The sequence below is a fragment of the Alosa alosa genome, chromosome 24 (genome assembly GCF_017589495.1).
Source record: "Alosa alosa isolate M-15738 ecotype Scorff River chromosome 24, AALO_Geno_1.1, whole genome shotgun sequence".
NCBI classification, from domain to species: domain Eukaryota; kingdom Metazoa; phylum Chordata; class Actinopteri; order Clupeiformes; family Clupeidae; genus Alosa; species Alosa alosa.
In genome coordinates, this window is record NC_063212.1 from 10,142,989 (window position 1) to 10,165,294 (window position 22,306).

At 43.5% G+C, this 22,306-nt stretch overlaps 1 protein-coding gene across 1 annotated transcript in view; it reads left to right on the plus strand.

Annotated features, from left to right (window-relative positions):
* Positions 1 to 22,306, plus strand: part of znf638 (zinc finger protein 638) — a 40,996-nt gene that overhangs the window by 11,469 nt on the left and 7,221 nt on the right. The window contains 19 exon segments of the mRNA XM_048235730.1: positions 8,627 to 10,187; positions 11,173 to 11,234; positions 11,427 to 11,465; positions 11,614 to 12,032; positions 12,271 to 12,488; positions 12,781 to 12,918; positions 13,595 to 13,693; positions 14,030 to 14,094; positions 14,198 to 14,468; positions 15,834 to 16,575; positions 16,752 to 16,807; positions 16,948 to 17,082; positions 17,417 to 17,548; positions 17,672 to 17,713; positions 18,296 to 18,427; positions 19,075 to 19,203; positions 19,297 to 19,322; positions 19,565 to 21,113; positions 21,278 to 21,337. Of these exon segments, the coding sequence (XP_048091687.1) occupies positions 8,627 to 10,187; positions 11,173 to 11,234; positions 11,427 to 11,465; positions 11,614 to 12,032; positions 12,271 to 12,488; positions 12,781 to 12,918; positions 13,595 to 13,693; positions 14,030 to 14,094; positions 14,198 to 14,468; positions 15,834 to 16,575; positions 16,752 to 16,807; positions 16,948 to 17,082; positions 17,417 to 17,548; positions 17,672 to 17,713; positions 18,296 to 18,427; positions 19,075 to 19,203; positions 19,297 to 19,322; positions 19,565 to 21,113; positions 21,278 to 21,337 (5,875 nt within the window).

Genomic DNA, 22,306 nt, shown 5'->3' on the forward strand with positions numbered 1-22,306 from the left:
AAACTGGCATATCTGACATAGACAGTGTTGTAGAACTGTTTGAATTTACATACAAGTTGGTTCAATATTGCAAAACAACTCATCTATATTATATTTTACCAGGTCTGCTCGTGTACCACTTGGGATAGCTTGCGGACCACCAGTGGTCCCCCGGACCACACTTTGTGAAACACTGGTCTCACGACAGTGGTCCAGTCAAATCTTTACTGTCTATGGTCAAATCCCAGCCGAGAGCTATAACTGTAGCTCGACTTACCTGTGCATGTAAACATACTGACTGACTGAAATAATTTGTTATAAAAAGACTGAAATGTTTTTTGACTAAAACTGACTAAGATAGCTTTAGTTTTCTTTTGACTAAAACTAGACTAAAATTACGAGACTTTTAGTTGACTAAAACTTGACTAACAAAATGATATTTCAATGACTAAATATGACAAAGACTAAAAAGGACATTTCGTCACAAGACTAAGACTAAGACTAAATTAAAAATAGGTGACAAAATTAACACTAAAGTGTATTTTCCGCTATTCCAATGGGTTGTCTCAGTTCGTTTTAGCACCAATGATTGTGGAGATATTCAAGCAAACACCATGGGATTTCGCGTTTTGACGTTTGTGCTCACCTTTCTTTTGAAAGAAGTTTATTAGCAGTTGTTTCCCCTCATTTTGATATCTCTCTTTTTCCTGTTTTGGCCTTTGTTTTTAGTAACCTGACTTGGCTTTCTTGGAGAAAGACATTGCACCAGCAGCACAACAATTAGCGGTCCACTACTAGCGATGCTCAACTTAATAAACAAAAGATAGACTACCTTATGAATCGTGCAGGCGGACTAAACCATTTAGCTCTTTAGCAAGCTTAGAGTGAGAGTGACCTTAGACAGTTTTCACTATGTTTTGTATACAAAATCCAGTCAGTCAAACTTTACATTTCGTCTGACATTCATTTTTACATTTAATTTTGAAGTTAAAATATTCAGGTAAAATAAATATATGGTGGAAATAAGTATTGCACGCTTAATTTTTTTTTCAGTAATTAGCCTAAACTTCCAGTGAGTCTATTCGAAATGTTCACCACACATTATATTAACACACATATAGGCCTAAAAATCCAAACATAAGAGTTTTGTGTATTAAAGTGGAATGACACAGGAAAAAGTATTGAACGTGCCTACTGAAATTTCTTCAATACTTTGTGGAAAAGCCTTTGTTTGTAAAGACAGCTTCAAGACATTTCCTGTATGACAAAACGTATTAGTCGCAGTATCAGGTGTGATTTTGGTCCATTGTTCTAAACAGATTCCAGGGGTCCCTCTTGTGAATCCTGATCTTTAGTTCCATATTACTTCCAGAACTGTTTAATTGAATTTAATTAAATTGGCTGCCTTCAAGTCTTTCTCGAGCTTTCTCCGAAAGTGGTCCTTGGCTCTTGGAATTGACTATCCTTCTGACTCCCTGGTCAGAAATATTTGAGGAGATCCTGTGCCCTGTGCTGGTTGATGATGCAGTGATGTTTCTTCCACTTGGAGATAATGGCTCCCATGCTTGGAAGATTCTGAAGTTTTGAAATGCATCTGTAACCAGTTTCATTGATATGTTTTGCAACAATAAGGTTGCAAAAGTCTTGGGAGAGCTTTTGCTTTTATCCATCATGAAATGTTTCTTGTGTGACACCTTGGTAATGAAAAAACCTTTTTATAGCCCATCAATATGTAAGCTACTAACCAAGCTTACCGTATATTAATTTATGCAGATAGAAAGGATAACTACTCTCTAACTACTTACAGATTCCAGCTCGTTCCTTCCCTTTCCTTGCCTTAGTGCTTTTTCTTAGCGTGTTCAATACTTTTTCCCTGTGTTATTCCACTTCATTACACATGACTCTACTTATGGAGTTGTTTGGATTTTTTATGTGTGGATTACCTGAGTTATTACTACTGTAATGCCTGATGAAAATGTTGTGAAAATGTTGTGCCCCCTGTATTCCACTTTTCAAGGGCCCTCTCCTCCATTGCCCTATACTTCCCACTTTCCCCCCCAGTTCGACGCCCTTTAATCTGCTGAACCTTCTGCTCATTTCCAAATATAAAAAAAAACTCTGCAACTCAACATTGGCCTGCCTGCCTCAGCTGCCTGTGAGGGGCTTTTCAGTTGTGCTGGATTACTGTTCACTGCAAAGCGACCCAAGGATGAGTGCAACTAACTTTGAAAATCAACTACTGCTCAAACTTAAAGGAGAACTCCGGTGATTTTTCACATAGATCTTCATTTCTCAACATCCTTATCAGGCAAGTACCTCCACTCAGCGGCCATATTGCACTTATTGTGGGCACTTATTGTGCATCTATTTCGGCAGAAATGCGTGTGCGTAAGGCTTCACGACACCAATCTTGCTCCAGCAGCGAGATCACAACAGATGATTGGCACGATGTCTTCACAGCACACCACATGATTGGCTCAATGTATTTTACAACACACCACATGATTGGCTCAATGTATTCACATGTCAACGTTTTGCCGCGGAAGGGTTGTGATATGTGTAGACAACTGCCATATTGGCGTTACAAACTAACCCCATGCATTACTATGGAGGATTTTTTGAGTGCTGTATCTCCTCATTAGAAAGTCTCTGGTAAAACTGGTTGTTCTGGTACCCAAAAAAAAAAAAAAAGTAACTAAGTAACTTTTACTTAAAAGTACATTTTAAATGAACTACTTTTACTTTTACTTGAGTACATTTTCAGATCAGTATTTTAACTTGTACTTGAGTAATATTTCATCAAGGTATTGGTACTTTTACTTGAGTACAATATTTTCATACTTTTTCCACCTCTGCTGATTGGTAGCGAAGATGTCAGTCATCTACTGAGGAGGTGAACCCCAGAGCAGTAGAGAAAACAGAGTGGCGACACTCCCATAAGAGACCGTGGAGAGAGATTGCAGTGCTTTTCCATGCCAGTGTCCAGATTATGGACATTAACTTAATGTCCAATCATGAGGTAGCCTGGAAACACTGACAATATACTGTGGAGACCGAATTTGAAACTAATCACTTATTTATAATGTTCAGTGTGGTGAATTTGAAGCACCATGGAGAAGACACTTGACATTAGTGTGACATTGACCTGTTCTGTATAGATGCGGCTTTGTATCTCTAGTTTCAGCCATGTAGGTTATTTCTCTGCACCTTCTCCTGCCTATGATGGTGTGGATAATGTAACATGATCCTTTATCTGTAGACCTCAGCACGTTCTCATATGTCTGCACTCACATGCAAAGCAAAGGGGTCAGGATAGCAAAGGGACCAACAGCCAGCTCAGACTATCCGCACATCAAAGGCTACATATCATAATCATTCTATTGGCAATGCACTGACTGCCCTCAGACTTGGACTTGGTTTCAGAGGAGTGACATTTCATTGATTTTAACTTTGAAATCCGTACTCATAATAACTTTCTGCATCTGTATTTCTCAGGGTGACACACGTGATACTGAAAAGGGAAAATCTGAAAAGGGAAAAAATCTGTAGGCCTAAGCTATCTCTCTCATTGAGCGAGATTCAGGCAGCAAATCAAAATGAATGAGAGACAATGGAAGCTTACAAGCAATAAAAATAAACTACTGCATCATAGGTCTGCTCCTCCTTTATCTCTAGTGCAGGTGGAGTGTCTCTTGGGCATTTCTGCTATGTCTGCAACAGTTTATGACCACAGATCATATATCTGTCGAGATGACAAACTCTTCGTATGGTAGCCTATTAATTACCCTCCTCAATCTTGCTGTCAGAATTCGGCTTGAATAGTGCACAACATGACATCCAAAAATATACCAAATTAGACCACACATTACACGTAGGCTAAACTACTAAATTGATAGCATGCTCCTACAAAAATAGAGGCAACACTTATAATGTAGGCCTAAGGCTGAGATTTTATTTTAGAAGAGACTGCCGCCTCGTGGTAATGTTAACCTTAGATGTTACCAAGACGTTCAGTTCCCTGCAAATTACTCTGTTATAAATGAAAACTAAACAGAGAAAGCTCATTTCATGTCTACATTTCTAACAGATCGAGTGAAGATATCTGGTTGAGATTGCTATTCCTGACCTGGTACCACGCTCTGTACTGAACTTGTTTAGTCTATGAGGTACAGACTAGGAGAGGCGTGGTTTCATACGCGCCGAGAAACAGGACAGCTGCTGTGTTTTGTGGACGTTTTGGGGCCGACGAGGATCCCAGCTCGATCATAATAATTACTGTAAGTGATATTTGTAGTTAATAGAATGTTATATTGGTAGATTTCTTATCTTTTGGTATAAAGCACTGACACGTCGCTTTCGTTAAAAACTCATAAGGCACTGCAAGATGGCTGCCTAGTTTCACCCGCGCTGCTTGGAAGTTGAGCTAACGTTATCCAGTGTTAGCTCAAGGCCGCTGACTCTTCAGAAATGGAAAGAATAGACATTGGAATTTGACAGTTTTCAGAAATGGGCTAGTCCTACACATACTATGCCATCATAAGAGACTCCACAGCAGTCACCATCACGATGTTGTGAGGAGGTTTAGGTTTCGATTGTTATGGCTAGGAAGCTCACATTAGCTAATGTTAACTTTAGCAAGCATTACGTATCGGATCTGTGTGACTTTAATGTTGGGTTGTTTATTAACGTATACAGATTATTATAATCATTTCGCCGACCTCCTTTGGTTCACTTACTTGTAAACACGAGGAAAACCGTAAATAAAGGTGGCTTCTGAAGATAATGCATATTATCAATTATTGAGAAATCACTCGTCACGCTTGTGTTGGCCTTGCGTTAAGGAGAAGAGGCGCACACAGTGTCAAATGAGGCCACGACACTGACTGTAGTTCGTTGTGAATCCTACTGTCACCGTTAACGTTAAACATGAAAAGAATTTTGTTTAAAAACATGCGTGTGTTTTATTTTTACATTTTCCACACACGTAAATCGTGTTATTAGACCGTAGTAAGTGGCGTCATACTTTGAGGAAGATATGTTAAAGCTGGCGAATAGACATACTAGTATGTAGTTTGTCCATGCGTTTTAGCCTCTGACACGCTATAGCCTTTGTTTGTATCCACATTATTCTAACGTTACAATCAAACGATGTGACAGAGGGGCTGCAGAATCATAGAAAGGGGTAGTCTAAAACCATCAACGTGACCATTGTTACAATTCTTGAGGGCAAAGGTAGGAACAGCTTTAGGTTTCTAGTCAAATGTGTTAATCAGATTTCACAGAACAAGGGAGATGGAGAGCAAAGGAAATACGTTTTTGTTCCTATGTGGAAATGTATTTTTTCCATTTCAATCTAAAACTTAAAGGAAAACTTGGCGGGATTTCCCCCTCTTCTGGAGAAATGGTGCATTATGCTATTTCAAACTGTGGGCAGCATTAGCATAAGTCTGGCAGAACTATGTGGATGTTACAAGGTAAGAAACACGATTTAAAACGAGTTTCTTGTTTCTCACCTCTCTTTCCGGGATGGTAGTCTCAATGTTGCAAGGTTGGTTTTCCGCCTGGAGATGCTAGGCGCAGCGGGGAAAGTCACCATTTTCACTGGAACAGGTCATTTAACCATCCAAATGATTTCTAAACGGGTTTATTACGTTAAAAATAGTTGCCAAGTTCCCCTTTAACTTCAAGCAAATGCATGGGACAAAGCCTAGAAATGAAGGAAATACAAACTCCACATTTAGCACTATTAACTAAAGCTTATCAGAAGAACCTAGTAGTCTACTTGAATAACCATTTTAACTTATCCTTTAATGATAATTGCCATTTAAATGTTCTAAATTGTATGTGGGAACAAAATAGAGCGACTGTTTTCTGTTGTATCACTGTTCCCAGGTGGGAATCAATATCCTTGATGATCCTGCGCTTTCACAGCCATTTGGTGAGGGAAATCTCACAGTTAGAGTGTGGACACGACTGTTGACATCCTCCCAACCATATTGTATTTGCAAGCAATAAGGTCTAAGGTAACTTCTGCATATCTCGGGATTAAACATGCATTGCTGGTGTCTGCGGACAGGATAAAGGGCTGTTAGATCAGTATCATACGAAAGATTTATTATTTATTTGGTTGAAAAAGCACTGATGGCAATAAGCTTTATGGCTTGTCTCGACGAAATGTGTCCTCCTTACACTGTCTCATTGCTAATGCTCAAAAGGTCAGGTCTACTTCTGAAAATAGACGTAGGCTGAAAATATAAGCTAAATATGGTTGCATCAGTTAATAACACCATGTCTAAGAAGCATGATGTGCATGCTGTTTTGTTTGATATTATGTAACCTTTGTAAATATTACAGATGATTTTGTCCACTGGCAGCACCCAGCCACCGCCATATACTCTGGGTATCTACTTACAGGCTTGCAACTGTGTTTGCATAAGTGGTAGTTGAAGCCAGTTCCCTGTCAACCTGAAAAAAAAGCAATTAGTTCTTTGCCCTATTTTGTCAAGAGGGTTGAAAACAATGTACTTGTCAAAAAGGCTTTTTTCTATTTGAATCAGAGTTACACATGACATACTGCTACTTACAGTGCCCTCCAGAAGTTTTGGAACACATGCTGAAGTTGACTAAAAAGAGGAATAAAAAATCATCTTTTGGAAATTGATCCTAATGCCTTAATTAGAAAAATGAGGAAAAATCCAACTTTTAAGGACCAATTTTCTTTGTGAATGAATAATGTATCGTAAATAAATAAATGTTCTTCATTAAAATACCGGGTGCATGAGTATAGGAACGCCTATGTTAAATTCCCATAGAGGCAGGCATTTTTATTTTTAAAGGTCAGTTATTTCATGGATCCAGGAGACTATGCATCCTGATGAAGTTCCCTTGGCCTTTGGAATTAAAATAGCCCCACATCATCACATACCCTTCACCATACCTAGAGATTGGCATGGTTTTATTTCAGTTAGCCTATTAGCTGGTTTGATTGGCATTGACCTTTTATTTATTTTATTCCTCTTTTTAGTCAACTTTAGCATGTGTTCTAAAACTTCCGGAGGGCACTGTATATAGTTAATTGGGTTTTTCAAGGCCAACTTTGTCCAAAATCTTGACTAGTTGAGGTGTAATGATTTATAGATTTAAACTGATACATGTAAAAAGGCAACAAAAGTCAGTACTTTAATCCTTGCAATATTTAAAAGCCAAATAACTCAACTAGTCAACACTATCTGTCGTGAGGTGTTCAAGGAAAGGGCCTGCGACATACACAGTATGTCGGCAGTGTTTAACCCCAGTGTAGGCCCCCTCATTATGTCAGATAAATCTCAGTATATTTTAATGTCATTGTCAATACTCAACGTAGAGTGGCTTTTTGCGCTGCCAAGAAGTGGAATTTCATCATGTCATTACACTCATATTTGCAATAAAATTTCAGTCTCAAGTTTATATATATTTTTTTATATCAGAGACATCTGTTTGAGTAGCTAGATCATATATTGAATCATACTCTGCAGTTTTGAATCATGCTGTGCAGTCTTGGCAATCACTGAATTGTTGCCTCATGAATCAATAATGAATCGCATTGACACATTGATGTAAAGCCTGAAATTGTGTAACCTTCAGTGGATGAACTGTTAGGTTTGAAAGTATGAACGGAATAATTTCCTTATCGAACAAGGACACATCCTCTGATTTTGTCACTGGATTTATTATATACCATTTTTACATTGTTTTTTTTCAACGGGATGTTTACAGTGGGAAGTAATGTATGATGGTGTAATCTACTACTTGGACTAATGTCTTTTATATTTGATGCTATTTTAATAGTCAACGAAACTTGAAACAATGGCAGTCGATAGCCCATATAATTTGGTTGAAAAATTAACAGTGTGAATGATATCTTGACAGTGACCGTGAACTCTTCATTTGTTTGCCACTTTATGGCACAACAATACAGTGTCCAGTTCATAAAATGGCGATTAAAAACTATCCACTCTGGTTTTAGTTTTTTCTTTGATGAGTATTTTGTGTAGCTCAAAGCGAAAGTACTTTTTCTGCTCTTCTAAGCAGCCATCTGTTGATTGATGCATTGGGTTTAGGGATGCGCCGATTGTAAAATTCTGGGCTGATACAAATGTTTGAAATAACACTTTGGCCAATAACCAATGCCGATACCGATATGTATCTGCCGTACTAGTACTCTGCCGTGCTAGGTCCCTGTAGTCTGTTTTAGGCTAAAATCGGAGGAATAACCAAGGGGCGTCCATATACCCCGGAACCTACTTTAGAACCACCTTTGCAATCTTGCAAATTTCACTGAAAGAACTTGCATGAAGTTTGTAAGATTGTTCTTGGAACCAATGTATTGTTTACTCTTCCTGTCCGTCCTGTTGTATTTTGTTTGCCTTTTGCTTGCTTGTTTTTTTCTTCTTCAGTGAAGATGTGGAAGCTTCAGTTAAATTCTGCAGAGGCTAGTGACCCAAAGCCAGAAGTTTGTGCGTGTGCGTGTGTGTGTGTGTGTGGAGAAAAAAAAAATGGGCGAGGAGAAAGCGATTCCCACGTTTTTTTGCCAGTATTCTGTTTGGATGTGAAGACAACGAGCCAGTAACCCTGTCTGTATGTTGTTTTTTTTCTCCAACTTTTTCAGCTTTGCGTTGTTGTTGGAAAGTTTTCCTGTTGCGAATTCGTTGAACGCCTTTGGGAGCTTAGGGAGCCTGCCTGTCCTGCCCCCTGCCTCCCTACAGTTGGCACAGATTAAGACCCAGTTGGCTTTGCACCAGTTGAATGCACTTGCTGCCACTAACGCCACTGCGGTCCCATCGCCTGCACAGACTTTGCTCAACCTCTTGAAGGTCTCCATGTCTCACCCCATGTACAACCCTGGTGGGGGAGGCTTCTCTGGCTCTCAGAGGCCCATGGTATCCAACCAGTATGGCCTTGGGGGTCAGCCTGGTATGGACATGGGTGGCTCTCGCATCGGACCTGGTGCTGGGCCTATGTCAGGACCACAGCCGGGTATGATGCCTTCAATGAGATCCCAGCAGATGGGTTTTCCATTGGGTCAACGTCCACCACAGATGTCCCAAGACATCGAGTCATCTATTGAAATGCACATCAGAGGAGCCCGAGAGGAAGTTCGCCTGCTCAACCGAATTATGCCCCAGCAACCAAAACCAACTGACCCACGCTTGCACGACGATCCGAGGGAGGAAATGGGTAGTTTTTCTGGACAGAGGGGATCTGGCAGAATGGACGAACCGTCCTCTGCAGATTGGTCGCACTTCCAGCCTCCCAACAAACTTTTTTCGTCCTCTGCTTTGGGTCATTCCTCCTCATCCTCCTCACTATTTCAAACCTCTGGGTTTGGAGGTGGTCCTGGCCCTGGAAGAGGAGGTGTCGAGAGCCAGTCAGGTCCTCGTTCGGGTCCTCCTGATCGTCCTCCTGTTCGCTACACCTCAGAGAGTGCCAGCAGCATCCTTGCAAGTTTTGGCCTTTCAAATGAGGACCTTGAGCTCCTTAGCCATTACCCTGATGATCAACTCACACCTGACAATCTGCCTTTCATTTTGCGAGACATTCGCATTCGCAAGGCCAAGCGGACCATGCCTGACACTGACGATAGATCACGCGATCAGAGGGCACAGGAACCTCGGCAGAGCAAAGTAATTGACTATGGACACTCAAGTAAATATGGCTATACAGAGGAGCGCTCAGACTCCTATGGAAGAGATCCACTTCCAAAAGAGTTGCCAAAATACGAGCGAGACATAGGATCTGGACCTTCTTTTGGTGGAGCTGAAATCACACGGCGGCCCCAGGCAAGTCCAGCAATGCCCATTTCATCGAAACCACCTCCGATGGACCATAGGAATGTCTTGGCCGGCCCTCCTCCTGAACTCAAACCAGCTCCGCCCAGCTCCATGCCTGGAAGAGATCCGGTACCCAAGTCTGCTCCTCCAGCGCCCAGCTGCCCTGTAGTCATGCCACCGACCCATGCTGTTGGTTCCCGTGCTGGCATGATGGTCCTGGGAGATGGCAGTGGAGGTCCCAAGCCCTCCACATGGTCTCCTGCCTTCCCTCCTCCAAGCAACCCATCAGTCATGAAGAGGCTCCCAACGCCCACTATGATGAATGATTACTCAGCGGCCACACCAAGAATCTTTCCACATACATGCTCTCTATGTAACGTAGAATGTGTCCTGATCAAGGTGAGTATCTACCATTCCTTCAGTGCCTTATTTAAAGAACTGACTGCTCGCTTGCGAAAATAAATTTGTTTGTAAAATCGTGAAAGTGGTAGTAAATTTTGTTTGAAATACTCAATCTGTTCTCCAAGAAGATAAGAAGATGAAAAAAAACTGTTATCAGAGAAATTGTGTTAGATATGATTATCTTGAAAGGACACTTTAATCTTTGTTGGATATTTCTTAATTTGTAAAGAAGATGTTTTTTTTTTCTTTCTTTTTTTTAAATATATTTTTGAGATTGAATATGAATCATCTGTGCTTTTGCAATTGTATTGATTTGATGTTAAATACTAGTTGAGTTCATGTGCTAAAGGTAAAACAAAGACTGTACACTAAAATATGTGCCAGTGATGCACACAAATATTGTTCAAGAAACTCACTCGTGAAAAAATTCACCGAAGAATTTCCGAAGATGAAGTTGAAAAGCCAATTGATGGTGCAGAAGAAGCATGTTTGAAGATTGTGGACTTTTCCTTAGTAGCACCCGAAGATTCTGCATACGTGAGCTAGTTGAACTGTGCTTACTCTTGGGATACGAAGACTGTTGAAGAGGAGACTAAATCCCATAGACTGTGGCATCAGTGAATATTGCTCAGGAAGTAGTCATTAATCACAGCTGTCAGTTAATCTTAATGCTTTCATGTTAACTAGCTCTTAACTAACTGTATGTTAGCAATGTGTAATAGGATGTATTAGCTCTAGGATGGTTACATAATGTTCTATGAGAGTTGTGTGTATCCCAATGACCTTCCTTTCTAATCTAATCCAATCCTAAATTTGACCACCAAAGTTGATTGTAACTGAACTGAGCAAGAAATTCTGTGAACAAAAAGAAGTGGGTTTTGAACAAAAAGAGATGTGTGTTTATTATGATGTTGATGGAAGCTTTGCAGTTTCTCCTCAATGAATCTGACTTGGTCCAACTTCTTGTGTAATTATCTGATAGGACTGGATAGAACATCAGAACACAAATCTTCATATTGAGAGCTGCCGGCGTCTCAGGAAGCAGTAAGTTCAAAGTGACTACTTTTGGATAGTCTGTAGAGCTTGTTAATGTTCCAAATGTGTGACTGTGTGTGTGGGGCTACATGTGCAACAACAATAGGAGTCTTGCTGAGTGTTTGTTATTTATAAGTAAGTACAGTACATTTGTAATGATTATAATGTAGTAATTGATACTCACCTACTGTCTGTTTACAGATATCCGGACTGGAATGTGGACACACTTAATGTTCCCAGGTAACTTGAACTTTTTGAACTTTTGTTTGGTTGGAGTTTTTTTTTAGCATTTCCATGCTGTTATCTATCATAATTGTGGTACTATATTGTAATGACAATGAGAATATTGTAATGATTTTCCTCACTGTTTCTTACCACCCTATCTCAGAAATGAGTCCAAACCACCTGTGGAGCACCGCAGTCCAAAGCGCCGTTCAAAATCCCGGTCTCATTCATGGACGAGATCTCCTAGTCCAAGACGACATCATGGATCCACAGGCCGTCGGCCTCGCTCCCGCTCCCGAAGCCCAGGCAGGTACCGGCGTTCCCGGAGTCGCTCCCGCTCACCTCGGAGGTCGTCCCGCTCAAGCCCCACTTCCCACGGCCGCCGGCGCTCCCGTAGCCCACAGTCACGCCGCTCCCGCTCCCCTCCATCGCGTCGCTCCAGATCCCACTCCCCACGGAACTACGGCAGGCGGTCTCCGCCTCGCTCTGGCCGTAGGGTGAGTCCGCGGAGGCCCAGCCCACATCGCCGACCGAGATCCAGCAGCAGTGAAAGATTGGCCAAGAAGCTCATTGAGTCCTCTGGTAAGAATGGCACCAAGAGCAGCGCTACTTTTGTTGTCCTTTATTATCAAATATATAATAAGATTTATTAATATATTATTATATAATAAGATTTATTAATATATTATTATATAATAAGATTTATTAATATATTATTATATAATAAGATTTTTGCTCCCACCCCATTTTATAATATTTAAACTCAGTGCACGCTGTTCCTACCGAACTCTGCTCACACGTTGCATGTAATCCTCTACAGCCGGGTTGAACATCAAGGACAGCAGTGCGCTGGAGGCCGTGGTGAACTCTCTAGCTCCAACTCTACTTGCTGAGTTGGCCAAGAGGAAGAGTGCTGTCGCCTCATCCTCGGCCTCCAGGGATGGCGGCCGCAAGCGGACGCCTTCTCCTTCCCCCAAGAGGACCTCCTCCAAATCCAGTAGCTCCTCCACAAACAAGTCCACTGGCTCCTTCACTAAGGTATGGCAGCTTGAAAGGAGCATTCTGGACAATTTTAACATAGATCTCTGTTTCTCGAGGTCATCAAGTACTGTTGGTATGGGAAAAAAATGGGTGCAAACTATCTCGAGTTGCAGCAGCTAACAGCCAGGCAGCTACAGTGCTACGCATCTGAAGGAATTTTTAAAATCACTGCATGAGGATTTGACCTTAATTCATTCATAACTTTGCAAATATATTTGTTTGTCGTTTTGTATTTGTGTATATTATTTGATGGTAAATTGTGGTTCTTTATATGTATTTTATTCTTCAGAAAAAGGCTGGTCCTGGTACAGCTTGCCTGCTCCGGTTCAAAGGAGTGCCTCACAAAACTACTGACCAAGAGCTCGTAGAGGTTATCCAGCCTTTTGGGAAGATCAACCATGCCTTTGTGATTAAGGCTATCGAAGAGGTATTTAAAGAGAGTACTCAAATGTTGGAGTAACACTGTGCAACAATTTATAACTCTTTGTGCCATTTTTTATATGAGCAACTGCTTTTGGCATGGTCATTAAAAAAATACTGTTGATGTTGTATGATTATGTAAAGGACAGATATTAAACGCAGCTGTCATTCCCACTAGCTGCCCTGGCCATGCACTATGCATTTTTTATTTATTTTTTTGTTCTTTTTGCTAGTTATGAAGTTATGAACTTGTCATCTCCAAAAACTCTTTACATCTACTCACTTGCCTCCTCTATTCATGTACAGTACACTGCCGCTCAAAAGTTTGGGGCCACTTAGAAATATCCATTCCACCCCATTATAGACCGAATACCAACTGAGATCAGTTGCATTGTTTTTTTAATCAGGGCAGCAGTTTTCAGATTGCATTACATAATTGCAAAAGGGTTCTCCAATGTTTTGCATTAAAGATCAGCCATTTCTGTCTACAACAGTCATTTACAACATTGATGAAAACAAGGACATTTCTAAGTTTGCAAAAGACCTGCACCTGCAGTATAATCTATCAAGTTGTGCAGGGCTCCTTTCTTCCATTTATGTATGTTTTACGGGCCTCAGGTTGGTAAATGTATATAATTAAAGGCCTCACATATCCACTCAAAATTGTTTTTCTCTGTCCCCAGGCCTCGGTGTGCATGGAGAGAGAGGAGGATGCCAGAGATTTGGCAAACTTCAAGAACCTGAGGATCCATGGCAGGTTGATCACCATCTGTAGGGAGGAGGTATGGGAGGATTCTGCACTTTGCTTGAAATTTTTGTGATTTCGTGCAAATATTTTGTCCGAAAAATCGGACTTGGTGTGTACGGCCCTTTACCCGTAATCCGGTACGGGAATGTTGGAAATGGAACATTCTAAAGAATATCTGGGTTCATTCAGAGCCTTATGGATAGATCTCTCTCTAGGACTCTGGGTTCATTGAATTCAACATGGAATTTTAGAACCTTACAATGTTGTGGAACAGAATCTTCTGTTAGAATTTTCAAAACTCTCCTGCTGAAGGGTTAAAAGCCTTCAGCCTTAACGTCTCGGTTTCACTCACATACATCTCTTTGTCTAGGAGCTAACGGATCCTAGAGCACGACCTGCTGGCAGAGAGGAGAGGAAGGTTATGGTTGTTAAAAAGTTAGTACTGCATTTATTTTTTTAAATAAAAATATATATTTTTTTATTTTTGTTATTTTTTTATTATTAATCTAAGGTCCTAATATATGTGTTTCGTTTAAAGGAAAGACACGGGCATGGGTAGAGCACCTCCGACAAGGCTGCTAGCCAGACCCCTAGGTAGAGGAGGTCTCCCTCCTCTGATGGGGTTGGGAAGGAGACCACCTCTGCTCCAGAATCCTGCAACTGGCCCTGTGAAGCCAGGCAGGTACCCTGGAAAGACAGGCCAGGCTGCAGGAAAGGATAGCAAGACTGCAGGAAAGGCAAGCCAAACCACTGGAAAGGCGAACCAGACCCCTGGAAAGGCAAACCAGACCCCTGGAAAAGCGAACCAGGCCCCTGGAAAGCAGTGCTAACCAGGCCCCTGGAAAGGCTAACAAAGGCTAACCAGGCCCCTGGAAAGGCTAACCAGGCCCCTGGAAAGGCTAACCAGACCCCGAAAGGCAGGCTAACCAGGCCCCTGGAAAGGCTAACCAGGCCCCTGGAAAGGCTAACCAGGCCCCTGGAAAGGCTAACCAGACCCCTGGAAAAGCGAACCAGGCCCCTGGAAAGGCTAACAAGGCTAACCAGGCCCCTGGAAAGGCTAACCAGGCCCCTGGAAAGGCTAACCAGACCCCGGGAAAGGCGAATCAGACCCCGGGAAAGGCTAACCAGGCCCCTGGAAAGGCTAACCAGGCCCCTGGAAAGGCTAACCAGGCCCCTGGAAAGGCTAACCAGGCCCCTGGAAAGGCTAACCAGGCCCCTGGAAAGGCTAACAAGGCTAACCAGGCCCCTGGAAAGGCTAACCAGGCCCCTGGAAAGGCTAACAAGGCTAACCAGGCCCCTGGAAAGGCTAACCAGGCCCCTGGAAAGGCTAACCAGGCCCCTGGAAAGGCTAACCAGGCCCCTGGAAAGGCTAACAAGGCTAACCAGGCCCCTGGAAAGGCTAACCAGGCCCCTGGAAAGGCTAACAAGGCTAACCAGGCCCCTGGAAAGGCTAACCAGGCCCCTGGAAAGGCTAACCAGGCCCCTGGAAAGGCTAACCAGGCCCCTGGAAAGGCTAACCAGGCCCCTGGAAAGGCTAACCAGGCCCCTGGAAAGGCTAACCAGGCCCCTGGAAAGGCTAACCAGGCCCCTGGAAAGGCTAACCAGGCCCCTGGAAAGGCTAACCAGGCCCCTGGAAAGGCTAACCAGGCCCCTGGAAAGGCTAACCAGGCCCCTGGAAAGGCTAACCAGGCCCCTGGAAAGGCTAACAAGGCTAACCAGGCCCCTGGAAAGGCTAACCAGGCCCCTGGAAAGGCTAACCAGGCCCCTGGAAAGGCTAACCAGGCCCCTGGAAAGGCTAACCAGGCCCCTGGAAAGGCTAACCAGGCCCCTGGAAAGGCTAACCAGGCCCCTGGAAAGGCTAACAAGGCTAACCAGGCCCCTGGAAAGGCTAACAAGGCTAACCAGGCCCCTGGAAAGGCTAACCAGGCCCCTGGAAAGGCTAACAAGGCAAACCAGAATTCCCTGGAAAGTGAACCAGGCCCCTGGAAAGGCTAACAAGGCTAACCAGGCCCCCTGAAAAGGCTAACCCAGGCCCCTGGAAAGGCTAACCAGGCCCCGGAAAGGCTAATCAGACCCTCGGAAAGGCTAACCAGGCCCCTGGAAAGGCTAACCAGGCCCCTGGAAAGGCTAACAAGGCTAACCAGGCCCCTGGAAAGGCTAACAAGGCTAACCAGGCCCCTGGAAAGGCTAACAAGGCTAACCAGGCCCCTGGAAAGGCTAACCAGGCCCCTGGAAAGGCTAACCAGGCCCCTGGAAAGGCTAACCAGGCCCCTGGAAAGGCTAACCAGGCCCCTGGAAAGGCTAACCAGGCCCCTGGAAAGGCTAACCAGGCCCCTGGAAAGGCTAACCAGGCCCCTGGAAAGGCTAACCAGGCCCCTGGAAAGGCTAACCAGGCCCCTGGAAAGGCTAACCAGGCCCCTGGAAAGGCTAACCAGGCCCCTGGAAAGGCTAACAAGGCTAACCAGGCCCCTGGAAAGGCTAACCAGGCCCCTGGAAAGGCTAACCAGGCCCCTGGAAAGGCTAACCAGGCCCCTGGAAAGGCTAACCAGGCCCCTGGAAAGGCTAACCAGGCCCCTGGAAAGGCTAACCAGGCCCCTGGAAAGGCTAACCAGGCCCCTGGAAAGGCTAACCAGGCCCCTGGAAAGGCTAACCAGGCCCCTGGAAAGGCTAACCAGGCCCCTGGAAAGGCTAACCAGGCCCCTGGAAAGGCTAACCAGGCCCCTGGAAAGGCTAACCAGGCCCCTGGAAAGGCTAACCAGGCCCCTGGAAAGGCTAACCAGGCCCCTGGAAAGGCTAACCAGGCCCCTGGAAAGGCTAACCAGGCCCCTGGAAAGGCTAACCAGGCCCCTGGAAAGGCTAACCAGGCCCCTGGAAAGGCTAACAAGGCTAACCAGGCCCCTGGAAAGGCTAACGAAAGTGAGAATTCATCAATTCTTTTGGAGTAGATTTCTAAATATCAAGATATATATTGTGAAATAGACTATATCGCAATATTATTTTTCAGGCATATCGCCCAGCCCTACCTTACTCCTAGTCAAACTTTTTATGTCTATCTGCCTGTTAATCGCTATCAAAATTATGGTGATTTCATAAAATGTTTTTTTTGTTTTTAACAGAAACACAAGCTGTGAAGAAAGTTGTCAAAAGGGTAAGCCAGTTTGAATTTTTTGCAGCATTATTAAACATTTTAGCTGTATGGATAAAGCCGATTCTAGAGTGCTACTCGGTATAATCTTTTGTGTGAAGTGAAAATGCATAGTGTGACATTGCTATTGTCTCTGCTGTCAGGAAATCCCATGGAGGAAGAATGTGATCACAATATCTGGTATTCCTACTAGTGGAGTAACAGAAGAACAGCTTTTGGACTTGGCTAAACCACATGGCTGCAATACTGTCCCCATCATTGCTGTCAACCAGGGAAAGGTACACACACACACACACACACACACACACACACACACACACACACACACAGCCACACAGCCTATTTGCTTTGCTGTATGGTTACATTTAATATGCATGAACTTGTTTTTTGATTGTTTACAATTTGATTATAATGCATAAGTAAACTGAATACGGAATCTGACAAAAAAGAGCCTACAAATCACTACTGCACCTTAGATGTGGCACTAGACATAGTTGTGATACATGGTAACATTACATGCATTATACATAGTTGCATATGTATGTGAAATGTGATTTTTTTTCTTAGTTCTTAGTCAGACAGTCTGGTTATTGTTGTTTTGTTGCTATTCAGGCTTTTATTGAGATGCCCACTATGGAGGCTGCTGAGGCCATGGTCAAGGCATATTCTGAGACGCCTGCAAAAATTGAGGACGCCCAGCTGACCCTCTCAATGATGACCACACCCATCGACCTGAAATACACGGTGTGTTGGAATAGCTTTTCCTGTTGTAAAAACACCTGAACTGACATGCCCCCAAATTCTCTTGGATTCCATATATGGCTTGAAACACAGTCTCATAACAGTCTGATTTTGCCTTGGTTACAGGAATCAGTCTTCAGAGTTCTGATGGGTATGGCAAAAACTGAGGTAAGTGTTAAATCATGGACATGTTTACATGCATGCATGCAGTTATAGTGGAACCACACTAACCACAATTTGCCACTATTAGTAGGCAAATTGCAAGAGTTGATGCAGGAAGCAGTTGTAGGCAGATAACAGATGCGAGTTCAAATTTGCAAACATAGGCGAACATTCAGGAATATTTGGCAAGTAGTTTTCTGTTTGTTTTGAGTTCTCCACGAATGTTTCTGAACACTCGCAAGCAGTTTGAGGAGGTAGTTCTCCGCGAAAATACATGGGAGCTGGACGAAGGGGTTACCATGTTTACACAAAATCGTGCAAATTGAACTGTTCAGAGAAAGCATGTTTGAATTTGAACACACCTCAATTGTTGGTGGTCTTTAGCAGACCTTGCGTAACATTCATTGTATCTGTTCTTCACTAGCTTGTGAAGTGCAAGTTTTGTTGTTATTTGAGGGACAAAATTCCTCCTTCCAAAAGCCCGTTCATCAGCTTATGTTGTACTCCAAGGTAGCTTATGTTTGGATACGTTTTCAAGTTTCAAGTCTTTTTAAAAACATTTCTTATTTCTCTGTCCGGCCATCACAGGAAATCGCCACTCTGCCAGAGCGCCTCCTGATAGTTTCAAATGTGCCTGTTAGCAGCACGGCTGTCTCGGAGATTTTGGAGCTCGTCAAGCGCTTTGGTGCCTACAAACAGGCTCTGCCTCTCAATAAAAGGGTATGCGTGCAAGATTTACATGTTATGACCTGCTCGACTCAGTGTTTCCCAAAACCAAAGATGATGTCCGGAAATGGCGTGTTTTATTTAAGAAGCTACAATCAGAGAATTTTGAGATATTTTCCTTGATGATGAATCATGATACAAATTGATTAATTGATTACGTTACCAAAATAGTTGGCGATTGATTTTGTAGTTGTCTACTAATCGAACAATTGTCATAGCCCTATTTCCAAATCAACATATTTCATTCAGACACTTACACACTCACTTAAATGCCAATATGCAATTCAGATAGCTCCAGAGAGCTTTTGAGAAGACGGGTGGAAAAATATTTTGCTGACAAGTCATCTTTAGAAAGTGTTGTGCAACAAAAATTATGTACAGCTTCAAATCAATTTGGCACACAAGATTGTAGTTTCTTCGCACTCAGTAATCTTTTGTACCACACGCAATAATAAGCAAAAAGCTCTTCCATAACTGCCACGAATATGGCTGCTACTGGTAGTAGTTGATAACAAATAGCACCTTTGCTATTCCCAGTGCAGTAATTGTTGTAATCACAAAGCTAACTGAAGTGAACTACACACCACAACTCTCCATATGCATAGTTTCTGAATGCTCACTCTCATCCTGTCTTGTGTCAGATTATTTTTGAGATGGATACCCCTGCCATTGCCAGAACTGTTCACAACCGCTTCAAGAAGTTTCCCTGTATCATCCAGAATAATCCCCTTAACTTCACCCTGGCTAAACCTCTGAAGCCTGCAGAGGAGGTATGTCTTGTTTCTCTTTCAATATCTGTGTCCTTTGCTTGTGCTGGTGTAAGCCAAAAAACTCATTGCATTATATATGTCTTCATCTTACAGGTCAAAAAGAAGAAAGGAGCTAACAGGTGAGCTTTCTTGATAAATTAAAACATTTGTTGTCACAGTTGTATAACCTTCTATCCAGTTATACTGTGGTAGGGGTGACGCATTTCTTTTTAGGCAGTTAAGTATTTCTTGCATCTATAAAAGATTTGCACTCTAAGGAGTTTGAGCCTTCACCCACACTTGTATGCTAATGTGAAGTAACTTAACAAATAACTAACTAAACAAACAAACAAACAACAACAACTGCTGTGTTAATTTACAGTAACAAGGCAGGAGCTAAGCCTGTTGATACAAGCAAGAAGGCTGTGCCTACAGATACAGCAACAGCTACAACAGCTGAAGATGAGGCCAAACAGGCTAAGACACCCGCTGCTACAGGTGAAGCCATTCCTGTGGAGGCAGCATCCATTGCTGTCACAACAGCTCCTCCATGTGATGATACCCAATCAGTGACCCCTGCGGCCACTGAAAGCCTGTCCCCCAGTGATGCTACCCCTGATCCTACCACAACAACGGACCCTCCCAGTGATGACAGTTTGGCAGTGGCAGCGACCCCTGACACTTTGTTAGTGACCCCTAACGTCTCTGAAGCAACAGAAACCCCTTGTAAGCCTGCAGCTGAAGTGACCCCTGACGTCACCGCCATACCATCCACTGAGAGAGTCTCCACTCCTCCCGCTGTTGTTATGGACTCGCACCCAGATTCCACACCTGCTCAAGAACCCCTTGCTATAGCCGAGAAGACCGAGGCCTCGGCTGAGGATGCAGGCATCACTGAGACTACCGAGACTGACACTCAAGTGCTCACCCAAGAGGAAAACCTTTCCAAGGATACTGCCGCTGAAGAGCCTGCAGTGGAAGCCTCGCAGATCGAGGAGGATGCTCCCGTGACCACGCCGGTCACAAAGGACGTTGAGTCACGCCAAGACAATCAGGAGGATACAGAGACCTCTCCCAGTGCTGAACCAATGGAAGTGCCTATGCAACAGAGTGAAGCGAAGGAAGAGAATGCAGAGGTGGAACAGGATGCTGTTGCTAATAGCAACAGTGTAGAGATTACTAAGGCTGCGGCCTCCCCTTCCGTAGCCATGGAGACGCCAAAAATCTCGACCGAAGAAGCAAAACAGGGTAGTGAGGACAAACAGGATGACCGTGTTGAACCACAGCCAAGCAAAGACAAAGAGTTGGCCAATTCAGAAGAGCCCCCATGTGGTTCGTCCAGCTCTTCCAATCCACCACCAGCTCCAAGTGAGGAATGCAGTGCTCCTCCAGAGGAAAAAGCAGCGGCGGTGATCCCGGCGCCACCTGATGGTGGGCCGGTATTGGACTTCCCTCCGGTCACCCAGGAGATCCTGAGAGCTCTGGAGGCAGCCGTGCACCAGTGCCGCATGCAGTCCTCCTTGAGGCGGGCCGAGGAGGAGGCCAGACAGAAACAAGCCGAAGCAGAAAAGAAGAACTCTGCCAGTAATAAGCCAACTACCCCAAGCAAGACAACCATCCCAAGCAAGACAACCACCCCAAGCAAACCCGGCGCTAAGTCCAGTCCACAGGAGAAGAAAGCACCTGCGGCAGACGTCAAGAAAGCCCACACTTCTTCCACAGGTGGAGGTAACGGACGCGGACGGAAAGACTCCAGTCCAGAGAGAGATTCCCGGCAACAGAGCAGGAGTCGGGCAGGCTCGGACGAAGAGCAGCTGCCTACATCCCGGAGAGGAGGATCGTCCAGCTCCTCATCCTCACGAAGAAGCAGGCAGGACAGCAGCCCTGCCACCAAGACGAGCAAAGGACGCGAAGATGATGGCAAGCACAAGGTAAGTGTTCGAGAAGCTGTCATATTTTTTTTTATAAACAAAACCAAAGCGATCATTCATAAGCTTAAAATTGTTCATAAACAAAGTAATCAAACCTAATATAATACGACAAATTCTTTCATTTGAAGCCAAACTCTCACGAAGGTTCTTCCGTTTCTTCACAGAGCCACAGCACTAGCAGAAGCACACGCTCATCGAGTAGCTCCAAAGACAAGAAGGAACAGGTGAGGATTGGATATTGATGTTATTGACTACTAATCGGACTAACACACTCAAAACACCTCAGTGTAAACTCAACCAGGTGCTAAATCCTCCTGAGCGTCAAAATAAACTTTGTGTCTCTCAGTTCTCTTCAGGAGGATAGCACTCTCAGTTCTCTTCAGGAGGATAGCACTCTCAGTTCTCTTCAGGAGAATAGCACTCTCAGTTCTCTTCAGGAGAATAGCACTCTCAGTTCTCTTCGGGAGGATAGCACTCTCAGTTCTCTTCGGGAGGATAGCACTCTCAGTTCTCTTCAGGAGGATAGCACTCTCAGTTCTCTTCAGGAGGATAGCACTCTCAGTTCTCCTCAGGAGGACAGCACTCTCAGTTCTCCCCACAATTAAAGGAACCGTATGTAAGAAATGTATTTCAATTAATCATAAAATGGCCCTGATATGTCACCAGACATTAAGAAATCATGTTAATTTCAAATACTTATATCACTGACAACAGTAGTCCGGCCAGGATATTGTAATTTAAAAAGTGAAGTTGCAGCTAATGTTGATGTTGACATGTTGTGTTTTGGCCTGATGCGCCATCCTCCACCTATCTACTAATCACAAAGTCAGTAGTGTTTCGGCATCCGGGTAGCCAGCTCTGCCAGTCAGGGGGGAGGGGAGGGGATACACCGCTCTACAGTATTTTGAAAGTGATTGCAGTACCAGTTTGGCCACAATCTTACATACGGTTCCTTTAAAATTTTTTTAAAATGAACTGAGAGTGCTATCCCTTATTCACAAAGTTTGTTACTGACTATTAATGACATACAAGGGAGTTGGTGAAAGGTATATGACTGTAAATTTACAGAGGTACATATTCCTAGGCACCCAAACCAGTTTCATGCATGCAAAGTTGACTGGTTTCACAGGATTCTGTAAAAGTCAAACATTTGGGAGTTCTCATTAGTAGCTGCTGTGTTATGAAATAATGAA